The sequence below is a fragment of the Aotus nancymaae genome, unplaced genomic scaffold (assembly GCF_030222135.1).
Source record: "Aotus nancymaae isolate 86718 unplaced genomic scaffold, 86718_ANA_hifiasm-v0.15.2.pri h1tg000020l, whole genome shotgun sequence".
Lineage (NCBI taxonomy): Eukaryota > Metazoa > Chordata > Mammalia > Primates > Aotidae > Aotus > Aotus nancymaae.
In genome coordinates, this window is record NW_026988432.1 from 58,513,612 (window position 1) to 58,529,246 (window position 15,635).

At 35.4% G+C, this 15,635-nt stretch overlaps 2 protein-coding genes and 1 non-coding gene across 6 annotated transcripts in view; 2 read left to right on the forward strand and 1 right to left on the reverse strand.

Annotated features, from left to right (window-relative positions):
* LOC105709388 (ATP-binding cassette sub-family C member 6-like) overlaps window positions 1–7,359 on the forward strand; it is a 35,783-nt gene extending 28,424 nt beyond the window's left edge. Inside the window, exon 5 of the mRNA XM_064379365.1 lies at window positions 7,287–7,359. Coding sequence (XP_064235435.1) covers window positions 7,287–7,313 — 27 coding nt within the window. The 3' untranslated portion in view covers window positions 7,314–7,359. The remainder of the gene's footprint in view (window positions 1–7,286) is intronic.
* METTL4 (methyltransferase 4, N6-adenosine) overlaps window positions 1–15,635 on the reverse strand; it is a 33,442-nt gene that overhangs the window by 12,011 nt on the left and 5,796 nt on the right. For all 4 annotated transcript variants that reach the window (XM_012446873.3, XM_064379362.1, XM_064379363.1 and 1 more), the window contains exons 3-5: window positions 14,293–14,355; window positions 4,265–4,634; window positions 2,274–2,343 (exon numbers count right to left, since the gene is read on the reverse strand). In XM_012446873.3, coding sequence (XP_012302296.1) covers window positions 2,274–2,343; window positions 4,265–4,634; window positions 14,293–14,355 — 503 coding nt within the window. The remainder of the gene's footprint in view (window positions 1–2,273; window positions 2,344–4,264; window positions 4,635–14,292; window positions 14,356–15,635) is intronic.
* On the forward strand, window positions 4,974–5,107 carry LOC135276167 (small nucleolar RNA U109). The gene has a single exon (XR_010343727.1). It is a non-coding gene; the product is annotated as a small nucleolar RNA U109 (small nucleolar RNA).

Here is a 15,635-nt window from a genome sequence, read left to right on the forward strand (position 1 = left end):
CCGATGGCCAAATGGAACAAACATTGGAATGCAGCTTGAGCATATGACAACTGTATGTCAGGAACAATCAGTAAGTATTTCTTAAAACAAATAGGGCCTGGTGCGGTGGCTCACGCCTGTAATCACAACACTTTGGAAGGCTGAGGCAGGTGGATCACCTGAGATCAGAAGTTCAAGACTAGCCTGGCCAACATGGTGAAACCCCCTCTCTAGTTAAAAAATATATATATACAAAAATTAGCTGGGTGTGGTGGCGGGCACCTGTAATCCCAGCTACTTGGGAAGTTAAGACAGGAGAATCAGTTGAACCCAGGAGGCGGAGGTTGCAGTGAGCCAAAATCGCACCATTGCACTCCAGCCTGGGTGACACAAACAAAACTCTGTCTCAAAAAAACAAATAAATGAGCAAAAGATTTCAGATCTCAAGCACCCAAGATTCCTGCCATCTAAATAAGTGCTCTTCCAGCAACTAGTATTTCTCATAATCAAAGTGATGAAAAAACTAATTTTGCTACAGTTATCAAGAATGTCAGGTCAAAAATTTTAAGTTACATGATTCAATAACTGCAGATTTCTTGATTGCCTTAATTTTAATTAATTGGGTTGATTTGTGTGGAGAAGGGGGAAACATTCATATCACCTATTCTAGCTCTAATTTCATGGAAATCACTGAGTAAATTCTAAAATATGCATCTTTATGTGATGCAATGGAAAGTACGCAAAAAAAAACAGAAAGAAAATGGCAAGGATGTGGAAAAACTAGACCCCTCATTGCTGGTGGGAATATAAAATGGTACAGGCACTGTAGAAAATAGTTTGATAGCGCCTCAAAAACTTAAAGGTAGAATTACATGGTGCAGTAATTCTACTCCAGGTACACACCCAAGAGAACTATTAATAAAAATATATTGCCCAGAGCTAGCCAAACTGCAAAGTTTGAAGGCCCAGTCCTCAAGACACCTCACTTCTAAAACCAACTGCAGGTTTAGGTAGTTTCCAAAACCATCTTCAGGTTCAAAAATTTGCTAAACTAACAAAACTTACTGAAAACTTTTATATTCACAGTTACAATTTCTCAGGGGTAAGGATACAAATTAAAATCAGCCAAAGGAAGAGAGTTAAAAGATACTGAAGAGATATGACAACTGAACATGTATAATCCAGAATTTTATTTGCTACAAAGGACATTTCTGGGACAATCAGTGTAACCTGAATAATGTCTGTACATAATAGTGCCGAATCAATAAGAATATTATATCAATGTTGATTACCTATTTTGATAATTACATTATGTAAGATAATTATCTTTGTTTTTAGGAAATCAATACTGGAATATTCAAGGGTAACTTAACCTTTCTCTTAATTAATTCATTCTCAAGTAACTCACAAAAAAATTATATATAGATATAGATATCTACACATACAGAATACAGATACATGAATTCTTTCTACAATTCTTGCAACTTTAAAAGAAACAAATCTGGTCAGGCATGATGGCCCACATATGTAATCTAAGAACTATGGGAGGCTGAGGCAGGAGGATCACTTAAGACTAGGAGTTCAAGACCAACCTGGGTAACATAGCAAGACACTGTCTCTACAAAAAAAGGTTTTTAAATAGCCAAGTAGAGTGGCATGCACTTGTAGTCCCAGTAACTCAGGAGGTTGAGGCAGGAGGCACATCTGAACCAGGAGTTTGAGGCTGCAATGAGCTTTGACTGCACCACTGTATTCCAGCCTGGGCAACAGAGTGAGACCGTATCTCCAAAAAAAAAAAAGAAGAAGAAAAAGAAAAGAAAAGAAACAAATCATACTGCCACAGCTCATAAACAAGAAGCATAAGAAAGATGAGGATCACTGTGGAGAAGAAATTTCATATAAAGTTTAAGTCAAGGAAATTGGAATTTTTCAGTCAAGAAAATTGAAAAGTGAAAGAAAATGTAACTGAAGACATTCATTAGAATTAAAAGAAAAAAATTTTTAATGCTATTGATATGGAAGAAGGCAAATATGTTATCCTTTGGTGTTAACAGAAACAGCCCTGAACTGCTTCTGATGATTAATAAATGCACTACTTTTGACATTCTTACACCTATACATAGTTACAGTTCAAGAGAATTAACTAGTTAAAGAAATAAAAATGTTAAAACCATTAAAAGCAAGATAACCTATATCATAAAGTAATGCCAATATTATATTATATTAAACTATAATGTACAAAGGACTACAGTTTTTTATAAAGCATTTCTAATAGTTAATTCATTTCCACTTACCTATTACTTCTTTTAACTGATTTGTTCTGCCAAGGTGGATCTATCACAATTACATCAAATGTTTTCCTATCTGAAAACAAAGACACAATTTTAGAAAATACCTTCTCTGTGATAACTTCAAAAACATGTTCTTCAAAACTCAAGTGATTTCACTGTAGACACAAATATAATGAAACACACCAAAAGAATCTATATATAACACTTATTCAAACAGAGTCATTTATCATTAAATATTAGATGTTTCCCTTACCTCTAGAATTGTATCATAATTTCACCTATTGCAATTTTTGCAGAGACTACCTGCAGATGACTACAGCTCAGTAAGCTGAACACTAATGATTTGTAAATTTCCTATGCATCTTGGCAGCCATATTAATATAGTCCTAAGAAATCTAGGTCTTTTTTTTTTTTTACTTTTTATTTTAAAAATAATTTCAGCCTTTATAACTGATGTATTGAGCATAATAAAACGTCCCCAATTATTTACTAATGTACTTTTTCTGACCCAGGATCAAAGGCAGTATCAAACATTGTAATTAGCTGCCATCCCTCCAAACTCTCCTCCAACCCAGAAAAGCTCCTTGGTCTTTCTATGTCTTTTACGATTTTGAAACTTTTAAATGCTACCAATTGTTGTATAGGATGCCCCTCAATCTGGGTCTAGTATTATCTCATTATTAAATTTAGATTATTTATTTTTGGCAAGAGGACCGCCAAAGTAATGCCTGCCCTGCCCTATAAGTGCAACATGTCAAGAAGTAAAGGATGTCAAAAAGTCTTTGGTTAAAGTGTTGTCTGCCGAGTTTCTCCAGTTTTTCCCTTGTAATTAACAAGTATCTTGAGAGGAGATATTTTAAGACCATGAAAATATCCTGTCTCATCTTTTCACCCACTACTTTGATACCCAATTATTATGATGTTTGTCAAATGGAAATTCTCCAGATCCATCATTCCATTCATTTATTAATAGGAATTTTATTGTAAGGAAGAGCTGTCCCTTCTCCCCCTTTTATAAACACAGGTATGTTTTTAATAAATGTGTACAGTTTTATAAGTAATCAAAAGAATGCAAATTAAAATAAGGAGGTAACACTTTTTAAGCTATTAGAGTAACAAAGATCAAAAAGAAGAGAAAAAATGTTCATGCAGAGCATGGTTTTCTCATTAATTTGTTATCCTGTCATTTACTCTGAAGAACTTATGGCACTACTACATGGATAACCACTCGTGTAAGATGGCTTGATAGCAATTAAAAGAAGCTTTTCATTAGTAAGTTGTGTTGTAGTTGCTCAATAACTTAAAATTTTGCTATAAAATGTCCAAACAACAATAAACAGCAAATTAAATTTAATTTTATCAATGTACCTCAAAATGACCCTAGGAAGCAAGTATTATCATATCCATTTTATAAATTAGGAGATTGGGGCTCAGTTTTGTGAAATGAATACCCCAAAGACTCATAGTTAAATAAGTTTCAGAATCTATAGTCAAATACAGGTCTGTGTGACTGTGACTTCAATATTTAAATTTTTTAACTTTGTACAGGAAAAAGTTTCAAGAAATTTTAGACAATGAGCTTGAACATTACCTTAAAATGTATCCTTTATACAAGGCTAGGAATAATTTGGGAATTGATATTCATAACTGAAGTGTTTCTACTTTGCTATGAAAAAAATTAAATAAAGTGATTTGGTTAAACACAACTGTACAGTGAATCACAACTGTATACTGAATTCCTAAGTACAGAGAAGTAACTATATTTATTCTCTTAGAAACCAGTTTTTGACTCTTTATTCATAATAAAAACTTATTTAAAAAAAAACAGCAAAAGTTAGCCCCTTAAAATTGAATCTAAAAGAAAAATAACATGAGGAAAAGTGTTTACCCTATCCTCATAAATGGTGACCCATATTCAAATTTCAGACTAGCTCTTAACTTCTGAGCCCACAAAAAATTATATTTTCCTGATAACAAACACAATAATTACTTACAGTTCAGAAGTGGTTGCATACAAGAAATGTCAGATAAAAGAAAACTGCTTTTCGGTGGTAGCAGGTATTTCTGTCCCATTAAAGTAATCACTTTTGTAAAGCTAGAGTTGTTTTCAACAACTCGCAAAAATAAATCCTGTTCAGTAACGGATGTATCCTCTTCCATCAATTGCAATGTCTGATGTTCCATTTCATTCAGAGAAGGCAAATGCTTTGCCATTTCACATAATTCTGACAAATTGCAGGTGTCAAGTGGTAAAATAATGGGCTTACTACACTTGTCCTGTTTTTCAAAAAGTGGATTAAGAAAACCACTTTTGAGACCTTCTTGGATTAATTGTAAAGATCCATCCAAAATCAGCTTCCTGATCTGTAAGAGAATTTTAAGTACATTTAAAGAACATTGACATTAAAAGAATTTTCTAAATAAAATTCCTACTGTGCTTTGAATATTTGTATTTATAAATTGAAATCAACATCATTAATGCTTACAGTAAAATAATTTTGTACTACAATGAAAAGATAAGAATGTACAAGCATGCTTTTGAACTGCTGTTTCCTAATTATAGAATGAAACAACCCTCACAAATTCACTGACAACAAAATAACCAAACAATATATATAAGAAAATATAGTCTCACACATGTATCAGGTAAATTTAATAATCTGAATGCTTCTAGAGGAAAATGTAATTTCTAATCTATAGGGATTGCAGGAGGAAATATCTGCTCTTCATTCCTTTGGGAGCAGAAACACATCCAAACATGCTAAATTACAAAAGGAGGTCTCAGGGCTGACAACCTTACAGCAGAGGTTGTGTGACAGTAGATTACTCCTATGTAAGAAAAAAAATAATAATATTAATAATCTATAAGGAGAATTAAGTTTAAATCACAGAAATCAATAAAATGGAAAACAGTAATAGTAAGGAAAATTAACTAAATTAAAAGCTAGTTCTTTGAATATTTGTAAATCATGTAACTGATAGGGGGTTAATATACAGAATACATAAAGAACTTCTAAAACTCAACAAGAAAAAAAAAACAGCCCACTTGTAAAATAAACAAAAGATAAGAACAGACATTTCTCTCAAGCAAATATACGAATGGCCAAGAAGCACATAAAAAGATGCTCAACATTACCAACCATTAGGTAAATACAAATCAAAACCACAATGAGATACCACTCCACACCTACTATGATAGTTATTATGAAAAAAGAAAAGTGTTGGCAAGGATGTGGAGAAACTGGAGCCCTTGGGTATTGCTGGTAAGAATGTAAAATGACAGAACCACTATGGAAGGCAGTATGGTGGTTCCTCCAAAAATTAATCATGGAATTACGATAAAATCCAGCAATTCTACTTCTGGGTATATATCCAAAAGAATTAAAAGCAAGAACTGGAATAGATATTTGTACACCTATTTTCAGAGAAGCATTATTCACCATAGCCTAAGGTAGAAACTACCCAAATGTCCATAAACAAATGGATAAACAAAATGTGATATTTATATAAAATGGAATATTTTTCAGCCTTAAAAAAAGAAGAAAATTCTAATATATGCTACATGGATGAACCCTGAACACACAGTGAAGTAAGCCAGATGCAAAAGGACAGGTATTACGTGATTTCAATTATATAAGGTACCTAGAATAAGCAAATTCAGAGACAGAAAGTAGAAACTAGTTGCCAGGCAGCAGAGGAAAGGGGAGTGGGGAGTTACTATCTAATGGGTAGAGTTTCAGTTTGGAATGCTGAACACGTTCTGAAGATGGATGTGGTAATGATGGCATGACACTCTGAATGTACTTAGTGCCACTAAATTGTACATCTAAAAATGGTTAAAACAGTAAATTTTATTATATGTATATTTTACCTATCAAGAAAACACAAATTACCAATAAAAGGAATGAAAAAGTTATTATCACTACAGATCCTACAGACATTAAAAGATAGCATAAGATAATATGACTTCATGACAACAAATGTGACAACTAGGATGAAATGAACACTTTTTTTTTTTTTTTTTTTTTGAGAGGGAGTCTCTCTCTGTCGCATAGGCTGGAATGGAGTGGTACAATCTCGGCGGCTCACTGCAACTTCCACCTCCCAGGTTCCAACAATTCTCCTGCCTCAGCCTCCCAAGTAAGCTGGGGTTACAGGAACCCACCATCACATCTGGCTAATTTTTTTGTATTTTTAGTAGAGATGGGATTTCACCATGTTGGCCAGACTGGTCTCCAATTCCTAACCTCAAGTGATCTGCCCACCTCAGCCTCCCAAAGTGCTGCAATTAAGGCATGAGTCACCATGTCCGGCCTGAAATCAACACATTTCTTAGAAAATAAAACTTGCAAAAACTGACACCAACAGAAACAGAAAACCTGAAAATCCTGTTCTCTATTTAAAAATCTGATTTTGTTACTAAACACCTTCCCCCACGAAAATTAAAACTCAGCACATCAGAATTTACAGGATGTTGCTAACACAGTGCCCAGAGAAAAAGTCTCACCATTAAATTCTTCTATCAATAAATAAAAAAAGAGGAAAAAGTAAAGTTGCCAAAAAAGTATCCCCCACAAAAAGCAACACACTGAGATGGTTACAAAGGGGGGATTCTATCAAACTTTATCAAACTCTGAAAGAACAAATTATCCCAATTATTTTTCTGTTGCTCCAGAAAATTGAAAAGTAAAAAGGAAAACTTCTAGCTTTCAACACTAGAGGGCTAAGTTCTCCAGTGTGTAAACATCCTACATATTTACATATATAGTTATATATATAAGGCCAAAGAAGTAAATAGACCAATCTCACTTATAAATGTCCCAAATCAAATATTAGCAAATCAAATCCTGTAGAACATTTTAAAAATAGTAACAACGGGAAGGCCGCGGCGGGGAAAATGGCGGACGGGAAGGCGGGAGAGAAGCCTGAAAAGTCGCAGCAAGCTGGAGCCGGCGGAGGACCTGAAGAAGCAGTAGAAAAACCTGTGAAAACTAAGTCTGTTTCTTCTAATAATAGAGGGGAAAGTTCCAGTCGCAGCGCTGAGAAGCGATCAGCTGAAAAAGAAGCTGCAGACCTCCCAACAAAGCCTACAAAGATCTCCAAGTTTGGATTTGCCATAGGTAGTCAGATGACAAAGAAAGCATCAGCCATATCCATCAGACTTGGATCAAGTAAGTCTAAAGAAACTGTTCCAACTCTTGCTCCAATAACACTTTCAGTAGCAGCAGCTTTTAATGAAGATGAAGATAATGAATAGAAGAAATGCCTCCGGAAGCAAAGATGAAGATGAAGAATATTAGAGAGGATACACCAACATCAGCTGGACCAAACTCCATTAAAGGAAAGCATGGGTTTTCTGATAACCAAAAGCTATGGGAGCAAAATATAAAATCTCATCTTGGAAATGTCCATGACTAAGACAAATAAATGATGTTTTGAAATTGGGGTGTGGGGTGGGTGTAAAGTTAAAAGAAAGTTTCCTTCTTTAAAGAATGGTATAAGACTACCTTTGGAGCCGATTTTTTTTTTTTTTTTTTCATTTTTTTAAAAGACTGGTACACTAATAAATAAAGAAAAAGAAAAATCTATTCATTCTCCATATATGCCTAATATGTTATTTCCAACTCAACTGAAAATTGTGCTTAATGATGAAATTATCCCCCTTGTCAAGGACAAGAAACTGTGCTCACATATATTATTTATGTTTATTACGCATACAAATATTATTTAATATTGTATTGTAATTTCCACCTTATAAAATTAGAGAAGAAATCAGAAATATAATAATTGGAAAGGTATAAGTAACATTAAATACTATTTGAGCTCACACCTGTAATCCCAGCACTCTGGGAGGCCAAGACGGGTGGATCACCTGAGGTTAGGAGTTTGAGACCAGCCTGGTCAACATGGTGAAACCACGTCTCTACTAAAAATATATATATAAATTAGCAATGCGTGGTGGCAGACACCTGTAATCCCAGCTACTTGGGAGGCTGAGGCAGGAAAATCGCTTGAACCCAGGAGGCAGAGGTTGTAATGAGCCGAGATCATGCCATTGCACTCCAGCCTAGGGGACAAGAGTGAGACTTTGTCTAAAATAAAAGAGTTATATATCTAGAAAATCCAAGAGATACAATAACAAAAAAATTAGTACAACTTAAAAAGAAACATACAAGGCCTTTATAAAGAAAATTTTACACAACAACACAACAAAACATGAACAAATGGAAAAATACCTTCATGTTTTGGGGCAGAATTGCCAACATCTTAAAGATGTCAACACGTGCCCTAATTTAATTTATAAATTTAACTTGATGTCATGACAATAGGTTTTCTAACTAGATATTATTATTGATCTTAAAATCCATATGAGGAAAGAAAACAAATATATTAAAAAGAGGAGTGATAAGAAAAGCATGGAGGTGGGCAGAACTGGCACTACTGGACAGTCAAACCTCCAAACCTCAAGACACTAGCAAATAGAGACAAATAAGTCTTAAAGTCCAGAGATAAAGTCAAATACATATGTGAATTTTACATAGTTAGCATCTCATATCAACAAGGAAAAACTCAAATGATGGTGGAACAAATGAACGGGTAGTCAACCGGAAAAAAAAAAAGTTGGTTTCATACCTCATACTTTATTCAGAACTCTAAATAGATCAATGATATACATGTAAAATAAAATGACAGATGTTCCAGAAGAAAGAAAAAAATTCTTTTAAAACCTTGCAGAAGGAATATCTTTCCAATTATGACTCCAAAATCCAGAAATCATAAGGGAAAAAAATTGATAAATTCAGCCAAATAAAATATAATATTGTCTGTGTGGTAAAAACAAACAACTCATCATAATTAAAACTTAAATGACAAACTGAAGAAAATATATCTGCAGTTTGTATCACAGACAAAGAACAAATTCCCTAGCATATAAAGAGCTCTGGCCAGGCGCAGAGGTTCATACTGTACTCCTAGCACTTTGGGAGGCCAAGACAGGAGGATCAATGGAGCCCAGCAGTTCAAGACCAGCCTGAGAAACACAGGGAGATCCCCATCTCTACAAAACAATTTCAAAAATTAGCCGGGCATGATGGCATGCTTTTAGTTCCAGATCTTCAGGAGGCTAAAGTGGGAAGATCACTTGAGCCTGGGAAGTCAAGGCTGCACTTAGCCATGATCACACTACTGCACTCCAGCCTGGGTGACAGAGCAAGACTTAGTCTCCAAACAAACAAACAAATAAATAAATAGAGTTCCTATAAATCACTAAGGAAAAGAACAACCCAACTTTTTAAATGTGTGAAAGAAACAAACAGTTCCCCTCAAAAGAAATATAAATGGTTTTTAGAACATATGTAAAAATACCTACTGCACTCATAAAAAGAGAAATGCAAATTAAAACCATACTGAAATGCTATTTTTTTAACCTATCAGATTGGCAAAGACATAAACATTGATAACACACCATGATGGTAAAGATCTGGGGAAACAGGTAAATTATACATTTCTCGTTGTCAGTAAGCTGATAAAAACTTTACAGTAGCAATTTGGCAGTATCCTCTGACCCAGTCATTCAACTTCTTGAAATTTATCCTGCAGATACACATATACATGTGGAAAGTGGCAGGTGCATATACACCTAACACCAGCAGTTAAAGATTAAGTAAATAAAATTATGAAACACAATGAGATATAAAACAAGAAAGTATGTTTAAGTTAACGGAAGAAAACGAGGTGCAAAAGTGTTTGAAATATGCTACCATCTAAACAAAAAAGGGAGGAGAATGTATATGCACTGTCCTTTACATAATGTACAACAACATTGGACAGATATACTGGGAGGAGGAAACTGGTGACTGAGGGATAGAGACGAAAGACTTTCACTGTATATTTTGTGCACATTTTAAACTTTATTATATAAATGTATTCTCGATCCAAAACAAGTAAGGTTAATATTAAATAAACTAAATAGTTAATCTGATCATTCCATGCACTTTCAAAAGCTTCCCACTAGCCAGGCATGGTGGTGCATGCCTGTAGTTTCAGCTACTTGGGAGGCTGAGACAGGAAGATCACTTAAGCCCAGGAGTTTAAGGTTGCCATCAGCTATGACTGTGTTACTGCACTCCAGCCTGGGTGAGAGAGCAAGACCCTGTCTCTTTAAAAAAAAAAAAAAAAAAAAATTAGGTGTCATGAGTGGAACAAAAAAAAAAGAAAAAGAAAAAGCTTCCCACTAATTATGTCTAAATGTCATATGATGGGCTTATAAAAATCTTACATCATCCACTTACTTTTACTTCCTACACTTTCATCTCTAGCCACTCTCTTATTTGCATTCCACAGTCAAGTCATCCTGAACCTTTTCCAGTTCCTTCAACAAGCCCTTTTCCATCTTGCTTCTCAACTTAGCAAATGCTATTATTTCTAAGCCTAGAACACTCTTCATCAACCTCTTCATATGCTTAAGGCCTACTGTAATGGCTAGCTTAAACAAAATTACTGTCTGCATAGAACTGTCCTTGATACTCCATCCTCAAGCCTGAGTTGAAGATCTGTCCTGTATGCCACTATAGTGTCCTAGAATTCTCCTATGATAGTGCTTTTTACACTACCTAGTAGTTTAATTCAACTGTCTGTGTTCCTCAAGAAAAATCACAATATCATAAGGATTATATCTATCTCAACTTCTAATGAAGTCATGGAGATGACATGGCATCTGGGATACAGCTGGAATTCAATAAATATTTGTCAGTAAATTCAATTAATTTAATTAATGAGTGAGTAAATGGAGAAATGTATAGATGAATAGATAGGAAGGAAGTGGGGCACACAGATAAGACAGATTCAGGGAAGAAAATAAGGCAAGTTGTACTCTAGATTTTTTCTTAATATATGTTCCTTAAAGTCACCTGTACATTTTAGTTTTTTTTTTTTTTTTTTTGAGACGGAGTTTCGCTCTTGTTACGGAGGCTGGAGTGCAATGGAGCGATCTCGGCTCACCGCAACCTCCGCCTCCTGGGTTCAGGCAATTCTCCTGCCTCAGCCTCCCGAGTAGCTGGGATTACAGGCACGCGCCACCGTGCCCAGCTAATTTTTTGTGTTTTTAATAGAGATGGGGTTTCACCATGTTGACCAGGATGGTCTCGATCTCTTGATCTTGTGATCCACCCGCCTCGGCCTCCCAAGTGCTGGGATTACAGGCGTGAGCCACTGCGCCCAGCCCTACATTTTAGTTATTAATAGTCTTTGTGCCAACCCTTCTAATAGTTAATTCCTGAATACTGTATCACAGCAAATAAGATTCTAATTTTTGATATTGTTAATTAGCAATAAAAGGGCCATATATCATCTTCATTCAAATTTGCTACAGAAGCTAAAAGGGCTCTAAATCTGATTCAACAAATATTCTGTCCTACTACTTTTTAAGAGTTTGATTTCATTCTGCAGCATGTTTCATAATTTCTATTTATGATTAACACTCACAAGTATTTAGCAATTAGAACATACATGAATTCATTAATGTCTGTAATTGTAGCACTTTGGGAGACCAAGGCAGGTGGATTACCTGAGGTCAGGAGTTCAAGATCAGCCTGACCAACATAAAGAAAACCTGTCCCTCCTAAAAAAAAGAAAAAAATATATATATATATAATACACACACACACACACACACACACACACACACACATACATGAATTCAAGAAATTCTATTCTTTAATTTTATGTAAACTTTAAAATGAAAGTAAATCTTATTAATCTTTTTTATAGATATAAATACCCTGGATTTTTCTGATATTTCTGCAGTTAACCTTGCAAGTGGCATTTCAATAAAATAGGTATATTTCCAAAACTAACAGAGTAAACTTCTCATATTGAAGGATTTAACATTTGTGTATTCAGCTGTCTTCAAAACATTTAAAATCCAATGTCTTTATGAAAACCACAGTAAGATACCACTTTACATCCATCAGAATGGCTACGATCAAAAAAAAAAAAAGGGGGCGGAAGGCTACGTACAGTGGCTCATGCCTGTATTCCCAGAACTTTGGGAGGCCAAGGCAGGAGGACTGCTTGTGCCCAGGAGTTCGAGACCAGCCTGGGCAACACAGTAAGACCTTATCTCTACAAAAAAATAAAAGATTAGCTGAGCTTGGTGGTATATGCCTGTAGTCCCAGCTACTCGAGAGGCTAAGGCAAGAGGATCACTTGAGCCCAAGAATTCAAAGCTGCAGTGAGCCATGACTGCACCACTGCACTTCGGCCTGGACAACAGAGTGATACCCTGTCTCAAAAAAAAGAAAAGAAAAAGTTAAACATAAAATCTATATATAACCCAACAATTCTACTTCTGGGTATATACCTGAAAAAAACAGGGACTCAAACAAACACTCATACACTAATGTTTACAGAAACATTATTCATAATAGCCAAAATGTGGAAACAGCCTAAATGACCATGAACAAATAAATGAATAAACAAAATGTGGTATATACAAACAATGAAACACTATTCAGCTTTAAAAAGGAAGGAAATTCTGATAAATACTACAACATGGATGAACCTTGAAGACATTATGCTAAGTGAAATTAGCCAGATACAAAAAGATAAACATTGTATCATTCCACTTACATGAAATACCTACTATGGGCAAATTCATAGGGACAGTGAGCAGAAGAAAGGATACCAGTGGCTGGAGGACAGTGGAAATGGGGAGTTATTATATAATGGTAGAGTTCCAGTTTGGGACGATGAAAAAGTACTAGAGATGAACAGCAATGATGTAGCACAACATTGCAAATGCATTTAATACCACAGAATTTTACACTTAAAAATGGTTAAAACGGAAAATTTTATGTATATTCTACCACAGTAAGAAACAAAGGGAAAAAACCCAGTGTGTCCTACCATCGCATTAATTCAACAAGACAGAAACTGAAATTACCATCCCCCAAGCCAAATTCCAGACTGAATTTTGCCATTTCAAAGGTGCTCCAAGGAAAAAAAAAAAATTAAGTTTAAAATATTTGTGTTCCAGCCGGGCGCGGTGGCTCACGCCTGTAATCCCAGCACTTGGGAGGCCAAGGCGGGTGGATCACAAGGTCAAGAGATCGAGACCACCCTGCCGTCTCTACTAAAAATACAAAAATTAGCTGGGCATGGTGGCTCGTGCCTGTAATCCCAGCTACTCGGGAGGCTGAGGCAGCAGAATTGCCTGAACCCAGGAGGCAGAGGTTGCGGTGAGCTGAGATCGCGCCATTGCACTCCAGCCTGGGTAACAAGAGTGAAACTCCGTCTCAAAAAAAAAAAAAAAAAAAAATTTATGTTCCTTCTGTTTCTTCTCACTTCTTTAACTCTCAGATCTCATTTATCTCTAAGTTCCAGAAACATATCCTTCACATTACTCATGCTCTCTTCTGATACTATCTTAATATATTGTTTTATCTATAGACAATAGGCTTTTATAATCTCTAAAATCTCTAAACTTTACCAATATAGCATAATTTTACTTTGTTAAATATTTAAGCTAATAGAAGTACGTGAAGTTTCAATTAAAACAGGTTTAGGCTGGGTGCAGAGGTTCATTCCTGTAATATCCTACCACTTTGGGAGGCTGAGGCGGGCCTACTGCCTGAGCTCAGGAGCTCGAGACCAGCCTGGCCAACATGGTGAAATGATTATCTCTACTAAAAATACAAAATATTAGCAAAGCGTGGTGGTACACGCTTATAATCTTAGCTACTCAGGAAGCCAAGGCATGAGATTGCTTGAACCCGGGAGACCGCTCCACTCTAGGCTGGGCGACAGAGCAAGACTCTGTCTCAAAAAAAGAAAAAAAAAAAAACAGACAAAACTGGTTTAAACTATTCATTACTATAAAATTAACAATAAATCTATTAAGTCCTAAGCCTGATCAAAATGATTGTTTGATTTTGAAAAAAAAAATCCTTATTTATGTTGTCCGTTTATTTTCTACTACTTCACATTAATCTTCTAATATGACCAACGAACATTTTACACTTACCTTTGTATGGTATTCCATAGCATCTAATTCACCTTGATTGAAAACAGCACATCTTTTACGCTTCTAAAGAGTAGATAAATTACGGGAAAAAAATTAATGTTGCCATTAATATTTTGCTTTTTCATTATCACATTTTGCATGTAGTATATCTCAGTCTTTAAGAGTAATAATTGTCTACTGAGGTCAAAATCAATGCAAAGGGTATGGACTGAGGAAGTAAGCTTTCCCAAATTAAAAATAAATAAATAAATAAACAAAATGGATTGTAAAAGGTCACCTCAGCTTTATCTGTTATTAATAAGCACTAGTTCCACATGATAAAGTGTAGCACCAGCACCCATGAAATACAAGGAAACTATGACACTGTATGACATTACCAGTGCCATCTATCACTTTATATATGGTATAATTATTCTCAATTTTCTTCATTTCTGAGAAGAGGAACTAGCCAGATGCTATCATCAAAAGAAATTCCAATGTACTTATGACTGATCTGAGGGTTAGGTATGAATAAGATTTATATTAACACTGTTCTATATCTAACAATTCCATAGAAAAGAACATGTAAGACCATCCAATATAGAGCAAGGACTTTGTACTTTTTACTGCTGAAACCCCAGGACTTACCTTGTGTCAAACTCTTAGCAGGCTAACAATAAATGTTTATTGGCTAAATAAACAAATGGACTTAATATTGTATAATTTGCTTTAGCATATCAGAAGGTGTCATCAAGATTACATTTATGACATATGCTTATCTATTTTTTCCATGTTATGAGAAATTTACCCGACCTAAGAGATTAAACATTAAAAATTAATGCCCATACCCTGTAAAGTCCTTTACAAAGGCTTATTATCTGAATCACTTATATTACAACATACTATTTTACTAAGACCTCAGACAACACTGTATATTTTCTTTTGTGTGTGTGACACATAGCAGATGATTAATAAATATTCGCTGAAAGAAAAACGGGGCTGGGCACAGTGGCTCATGCCTGTAATCCCAGAACTTTGGGAGGCAGAGGCAGGTGGATCACCTGAGATCAGGAGTTTGAGACCAGCCTGGCCAACAAGGTGAAACACCGTCTCCACTTAAAATACAAAAAGTTGGCCAGTCATGGTGGTTTATGCCTGTAGTCCCAGCTACTTGGGAGGCTGAGACAGGAGAAGTGCCTGAACCTGGTAGGCAGAGGTTTCAGTGAGCCGAGATCATACCACTGCACTCCAGCTTGGGTGACAGAGACAGACTCTATCTCAAAAAAAGGGGGAATCAGCACATGAACACATAGAGGGGAACAACAGAAACTGGGGCCTACTGGAGGGTAGAGGTCAGAGGGTGG